Source organism: Gavialis gangeticus, unplaced genomic scaffold, assembly GCF_001723915.1.
Source record: "Gavialis gangeticus isolate Ggan-Ray unplaced genomic scaffold, GavGan_comp1, whole genome shotgun sequence".
NCBI classification, from domain to species: Eukaryota; Metazoa; Chordata; order Crocodylia; family Gavialidae; genus Gavialis; species Gavialis gangeticus.
This window is the reverse complement of record NW_017729022.1, coordinates 74,270,532-74,278,022: the sequence shown is the minus strand read 5'-3', so window position 1 is coordinate 74,278,022 and position 7,491 is coordinate 74,270,532. Positions and strand designations below refer to the sequence as shown.

At 43.1% G+C, this 7,491-nt stretch overlaps 1 protein-coding gene across 6 annotated transcripts in view; it reads right to left on the bottom strand.

The window, feature by feature from the left end:
• KIAA1549 (KIAA1549 ortholog) overlaps window positions 1-7,491 on the bottom strand; it is a 283,671-nt gene that overhangs the window by 112,969 nt on the left and 163,211 nt on the right. For all 6 annotated transcript variants that reach the window (XM_019515386.1, XM_019515387.1, XM_019515389.1 and 3 more), the window contains exons 5-6: window positions 2,247-2,424; window positions 411-541 (exon numbers count right to left, since the gene is read on the bottom strand). In XM_019515386.1, coding sequence (XP_019370931.1) covers window positions 411-541; window positions 2,247-2,424 — 309 coding nt within the window. The remainder of the gene's footprint in view (window positions 1-410; window positions 542-2,246; window positions 2,425-7,491) is intronic.

Below are 7,491 nucleotides of genomic sequence, written 5' to 3'. Positions count from 1 at the left end.
AAAAAAAAAATCAGTAAAAAAAGGTGACAGATCTTATTAATTCAATACATACACAGTTGGCATCCAAGAAGATTTAAGCCTTGTTATTTGGGTTTAGTATCCAAGACAGATCTGAGATCTAAAGTTCAAGTAAGAGCTACTTTAGATACCTAGCCATGGGTAAAAAGCACTGATGAACTTTTAGACCCCGCTACATCTGTTAACTGCCTATAATATAAAACTGTGTTTATATCATCATTTCAAGTTCCTTGCATCTCAAAGAATGTTTAGTGTGGTACAATGGATTTCTTTATGAAAACACACATGGAAAGGTAGCATAGGATTAAGATGACCAGAAGAGTCAAAGGTAGCCAGTGAATACCTGACCTGCTATTACTGATATGCTGAAACCCAGCAGCCAGCGAGCTCACCTGCACAGTAAAGTTGTAAATATCCTTGCGATGTTTTTTCACCTCCATGAATGCCATGGTCAACCCTTTTTCAATATGCTGGCTGAAGTTACAGAATCCAATATCAATGTTTCGAGGCACAAACTGAAGCACTGAAGGTAAAGAAAATACATTATTCCAATGATTGCATGGAGAAGTGATAGCAGGGAGGGAAGGGGAATCTCCCTCTACTCAGGAAACAGTTTTCCATAAAATCCAGGCTGAACTCAGGGAAGGAGAAGTCTGAACAGTATAGCTCAAGGAATCACTGCAGATAGTAGTTCTGTACTGATGCAAAATGCTCTCTCATCACTAAAATCTGATGCGACAACAAATCAGATTCACTGTCAAGAGATTCTGCAGCCAAAACACTCCAACACTTGTGATACCACACTGCAAGCCCTTGGCTGCATGAGACTAACACTGAATCATTTGTGCAAAGCTCTGTATACTGGTGCATTTATTCAAGGTTTTTATGAAGACTCTTTAAAACAAGACCAGCTGTGACCACCTCTGTGAAACAGTAACTGAAATCTAATATTCAGCTCAGTTAAAACACTCCAACTTTGGTTTATCATAATATAATATCAGTCTGACACCTTTCACCAGTACGTACTTAGCAAGCACATGTTGACTTCCTGGCAATGTTTTCTCACCCACCACCAATTCCACTGTCAGCCCATTTTAGTGCGCTGGCAGAAGTTACAGAATCTGCCCTGAAAGTTATTTACTGTATCCACTCCAGAAAATCTATATATACGTGCATGCTAATTAAGCATATGGAAAGGTGCCAGACTGACAGCACTAGATATTACAGTTCTTATTATATATGTATTCACAAAGCAGCTACAGAAAACAAAGCATCTCTGGACTGAGCAACCACTTTGGTGCGACAGGTTTGTTTGCCTCCTGTGCCCGTTTGTGCTGGCCTGGGTGCCACATGACATTCTTCACAGGCAAGTCATCTAGAACAGCTGTTTTGTTATGTGAGTGTTGGCCAAATAAGAACCACTAATTGCAAACAGCTGTTACATGATTAATACCATATTTTGGTCATTAGCAGCTATGGACCATATCAAAAACCACCATCGTGCAGTAACAGTGAAAAGCTGCATCCTAGTATAAACAGTCCCCTTAGCCATCCAATCCCCCCATCTCATGACCATAAATCAATGTAAATGAAGAAAACTTTTTAAAAAAATAAACACATGAATTTTTAGAATTATTTTTGTAAACATAACCAAAAGAATTATTTAAGGTCAAAAGTAATTTTAAGTTATGCAGAGTTAAAAACTTAGATGTACTTTGATTTAAAAATAAAATGCTGCAGAAATACAGTCACTCTTTTCCTAATATCTGTCGAGACTCTTACATAAAGTTCTGCATTTTCCGTGCAACAGATTGCAGATGGTAAAAGGGCCTAGGGGGATGGAGACAGATATGGGATTCAGCACTGCGATAACCTGGCTGACACTTAAGGCAGCATTAAAAAAATAAATAAATAAATAAATAAATAAATAATCAATCAATCAAGCACCTTACGCTTTGTTAGTCACATCATCAGGTCTGATATTAAATAAGGAGAGCAGAACATTTTATTCACACTTCTTACCAAGTGAAAAGCTTTCCAGCTCGTTAAACAGCTTACAATAAGAATTGTTTGAAACTTATATAACCTTTTCCACCAAAGGATGGCCAAACTCCCCGTGAAAATTAAGGAATTGAGCAGATCTAAATTGCAAGAGCATCCTTTCTCCCAGCATGAAACCTGTGCATCAGTAAGGGACTTCACTCTACACAATAAAGGATAGAGCTCACCTGTGTGAACCTGGAACCTGGAATCTGGCACAGTGAAAGAAGGACGTAGGGACAAGACCATGGGTGCCTGACCACGAAGAAGGCTGCTGTTCATAAGTACATTCATGACAGCTATTGCCGTGTAAACAAAAGGACCTGATGTCACCAAGAAAGAAAACTGCGGGGAAATCTTATAAACCTATAAAAGAAAAGTTGAGAAAAAAAAAAAAAAAATCAGCAATCAATCTTGGCAACCGCTAAGTTCACACCTATACTGTACCATCTGTCTGAAGATCTCAAAGCATGGATGATTCAAGCAACATATCCCTGGGAGGTAGGAAAATATTATCCTTATTTTACTGACAGTGATACAGATGCATACAGACCCGAGCTGGTAGCAAAACTTACTCTCAACTCCCACCCAGTGCATTAACCAGAGAAGCATCCTCCCTTCGCTAAGGTTCTCATTAGAATTTGTTCAGTCTCTTGATTGTAACACTGGCTTTACATAGTGAACCCCTCTGCACCATACTGGAGTTCACCATATGTTCATTGCCAATCACTGACTTACTGAACAACTGGGGATTATAGTCTGCACTTCCTATAACATGAATTTAGAATAAGCAATCTGCACTCAGAATACATTTTATTAGATTCACTGTTGTTTGATTAAACATATGCATGCAAATACATCTATATGTCAACATTTTTTTCTGTTCAAGTAGTCCTTACCCTTCCATACCACCACTATCACTGAACATTTTCTCCTTAGTTCTTATACCCTCCACTATTTTTGTCAGAAGACAATTCCAAAATTGTGCAGCCCTAGAAATCTGGAAGTTCAACAGCCATCATCTAATCTAATGGATATACAGTGCTCGCCCTCTCTCCCAGGGCAACCTGTCAATGAACCTGAACACTGACTGCCTGGCCTCTTCCCCAGCAGGAACGAGGGACCACCAGGCAGGATGTCAGTGATCAGCAGGAGATTCTACAACTGCACCAGGGTCTGCAGCACCAGCAGGTTTTCAGATAGTTTGCTGGTCTCTGCTGGAGGGTAGTGAGGAGAGCCTGTTGCTGCCCCAGCTGCCATGTGGGGGGGACAACCAGAGGCATGACCAGAGACCAAAGGCCTCATCATGACAAGTATCCATAGACAGCATTTTCTTTCCTAATGGTTGTTATGAACCTGTAAGTCTTACTAAAGGTGAACAGAAAAAAGTTTGTTTTTTCCATGCCCGACTCTAATGGCACTATTTCCCAATCATATTTAAGCATCTAGACCAAAAAAAAACAAACCACCCTCAATTTCAGAAGTGATCAACACCCACAAATTAACCAGAACAAATGGGACACATGAGAACATTTCTGAAAAATAAAGCCATTTTCATTTAGCTGTCTGACTGAACACTGGCCCTCTCTTTAGGCAGCCAGATTTATTTATTTATTTTTTTAAGGCTAGATTTTTCAAATCACAGGGTAAGGACATAAATATTGCAATGAACTGATTAATTCACAGTCACATTACTGCTTTCTATATAGTATTCACATTACTGCTTTCTATATAGGACGGAATCATAGCTATCCACTAACTGTCAAGCTGTATATAGTATGAAGCTGACAAAAAGATTATTGTTCTTCACTCTATTAGCGGGACCTATGCTTTTGAAACAGGAAGATGTCTCCCCCCGCAACATGGTTTCCATAAAATTTCAACTAGCCATGACATGCTGCTAAGAGAGAACCTTGAAATTCTTAGTTCAGATATCTGTTATAATGCACTTTATATCCCCCCCTTTAGTATTTTAAGCCCTACTTTTTTTTTTTTTTTTTTTTTTTAGCATCTACTCCGGAAGATATTTACAAGCACACAAAGCAGCAAAGAAAGGAGCAGAAATCTGAGCTCAAATGGCAACACCTGAAGGAAAGCCTTTTCAATTCCCTTTTAAGATTAACATTTGTCCTATATTTCAGCTAAGCTGCAGTATCATTATATTGCAGCCATGCATTTTATTTTGTGTAATGCACACCTTGCTACCATGCTACATTTAACAAAACTGCCTTAGTTTACTGTGCATTACATCGTAAAAATGAAACAGCATCTGTGAACTATAATAGGAGATATACAAAGAAGGAAACATTAAAAACAAATGCACTCTTTTTATCTTAAATTGCAATATGCCCCAACCAGTTAATGGAAACTGTTGCCTAACAAAAGTCTGCTTTGTTTGAGTGGCTGTTTAGCATGAAAGAAGAGCCTGTTTTCAAAGCTGCATGACTGTAGTGATTAATACTTGTTACTATATTGGACAGCTGTTAATTTTAAAAAACATAACATCCTCAGCAGTATTCTGTTACTGGACATGAAGTCTTTTTCTGGTGGGATAAGGAGATAAGAATATGTCGGCTATATGCAATTAAGGGACAGGGGGGAAAAAACAAACAAAAACAGACACCATCAAGACTTTACTAAGAGAAAACATGTACGACAGTGGTTCTCTTCTATAACATAAGCATGACTGATTGCACAGAAATGCTCTCTCCCTTTGATAAGAGGGATTTTGTAAAGAATGAACCCAGGCTCAGAAAACTAGCTGCATTATTTATAAAAGAGACCGACTCCCGGCAGCCTAGGGCCAATGTATCCTATCAAGAGCTTTGCATGGTAATAGTGGACATGAAAGGAAAGAATTTAAAGAGGGAAACCATGAAGGGGGGGATGGGGGAGGTAGGATCTCAAATGTTAGCTGCAGTCAACCTTCAAATATTTAGCCATATACTCGGTCTTATTGCAGTTGCTATTTTAGTAAAAGCTGCTTGTATTATTGAAATATACAGTGCCTTCATGTAGCCAGTGCAGTTTCACACACGTGAACTTTTGACTCGCACGGTTTTACAGATATATACCAGCTGAGGGAGTGGTTCACTGGCTGAAACTATTGAAGCTTTAAGTTATAAAATTCTTTAAACCTTTCCAAAAGAAAAAACCTTGCAGTTCTGGGGGGAGATGGAGGATAGGCTTTTATATAGAAAATAGAAAAATAAGGTTATCTGATAAATGAACGTTTTGGGAAGACTGCTGGGGGGACAGGAACTCCATTAGGGACCCATATTGAGAACAGGCCCTAACTAAAGCAGTCTTCTGAAACATCGGGGAAAACAATCCAAGACAAAGAAGAGGGGCCATATGGGTTTGGTTGGTTCAATAACTGAGTCAGGGTGTATACAACTAACAGCTGAAACATTTCCAATGCCTTTGAAATGTTCCAAAAAGTGGCTGAAATGCTCCAAAATACTACTGCTTGAAATGAAGTACCTCTTTTAGATATATGCGCATGGGAATTGGGAACCTATAGGTCCTTCAAAATCCCATAGTGCTCTTCTCTCTCTCCCTCCCTCCTGGGCTCTTCAGCCCTCAGTCTCCTCTACCTCTCTACTCTTGGGAGAGGGAAAGAGGAGAAATTCAGGGGATTGGAGACTGGAGAACCAGGTATTCTAGTGATGGTCACCCTTACCACCACTGCATATCCCTGTGCCCTATCTTGCTTGCTGCCCCACTTCCTCTGATTAATCATGTCCCAACCACTAGAGCCCCAAGGTCCTACCAGATCCCTGTGTCCCACCACTGCTGCCCTTTCATCCTCCAATCTCCCTACCTCTCTGTTCCTGCAGGCATTGAAGCATTTTGAAGTATTACAACTGTGGTGGAGGGGGGGACAAAGTTGGGGCTATATATGCATATGTCCCCAGCTGAAATGTCATCCTTTTGAAACATTTCTAACGTTACTTCTGTCCACACCCTTTGAGTAGGGAACACACACAATGGGAATTTATACACATACCTTTTCATCCTTTGACACACCGGAGATGCAACGGATCGGAGCAGACAGCTCCACTCCGCGCAGAGCTGATGCGTGCTGTGCTGTGTCACATGCAGTTGTATAAGTGATGAAATGCACACCAGCACATAGAAAACGGCAGTGGTACACTTTTGAACTAAAATAACTATGTCCGCTGTCTCTGTCTCCAGAAGGGGAGGGGAGAAGGGGGAGAGCAGGGAAAAGCCCACCAAAAGTCCCCTTGTGGAGCAGGGGGGGGAGGGAGGCAGGGAGAGAGAGAGTGCCCTTGCCCTCTGGGGGAGCAGGGCATGGAGGGGGGGCTGCCCAGTTGCTAGATCCTAGGAGCCTGCTATAGGTTAGGGAAGGGGGTAGGCCGGGGGGCAAATGCAGCAGAGCTCCCAGGGCAGTGTGGTTCACACTGCTCCTGTGGCATTCTGCGTGGGGCCAAGCCCCACTCGCTCATGCCAGAGCAGCCCACACCAGACTCCTGCCAGTGCCCACAACTTAGCTGGGTGCTGCTCTGTGCCTCCCCACCCCCCCCTCCAGTTCCAGGATCTGGAGCCAGACCCCCACATGTCTGCTGGGAATAGTGCAGTGTGGTATAGCAGGAGTGAGAGGAAGAGCTGTTGCTGGAGGCTGGGGGGCACAGAGCAGCACCCGTTTGGCTCTTTGCACCCCGGGAACAGCCCATTAGAAGATGCTCCTGCTCTTGCCCCAGCACATGGGAGCTCCAGCTCCTAGAAAAGTGGTCAGGAGCTGAAGCTAGATCTCTGGCAGTGTAGCAAGAGCCACCTGGATGAAGCTTCTCACTTGCCTGCCCAGAACGACGTGGCACAGCATGACATGGTGTAGCAGCAGCAGAACCAGCTTCCAGTGGGCTGTTCCCAATGTGTTTGCAGCCAGCCAGGTGCTGCTTCTGCACCCCCTGCCTCCAGCCACAACTCCTGCTCTCTCTCCTGCTGCACTACACTGCACCACTCCTGGCAGGCACAAAGGGGCCCAGCTCCAGATCCTGGAGCTGGAGGCAGGGGGTGCACAGCAGCACCCAGTCAGGCTGCAGGCACCAGTGGGAACATAGATTTCATAGACATTAGGGCTGGAAGGGACCTCGGAAGATCATCGAGTCCAGCCCCCCGCCCAAAGGGCAGAAAGTCAGCTGGGGTCATAGGATCCCAGCAAGATAAGCATCCAATTTGCTCTTGAAGGTGTTCAGTGTAGGTGCTTGAACCACCTCCGATGGCAGGCTGTTCCAGACCTTGGGGACTCAGACAGTAAATTCTTCCTTATGTCCAGCCTGAAATGGTCTCGCAGTAGTTTATGACCGTTCGACCTCGTCATCCTTTGGGGCACTCTGGTGAACAAATGTTCCCCCAGATACTGGTGGTCACCCCTGATAAACTTGTAGGTGGCCATCAGATCACCCCTGA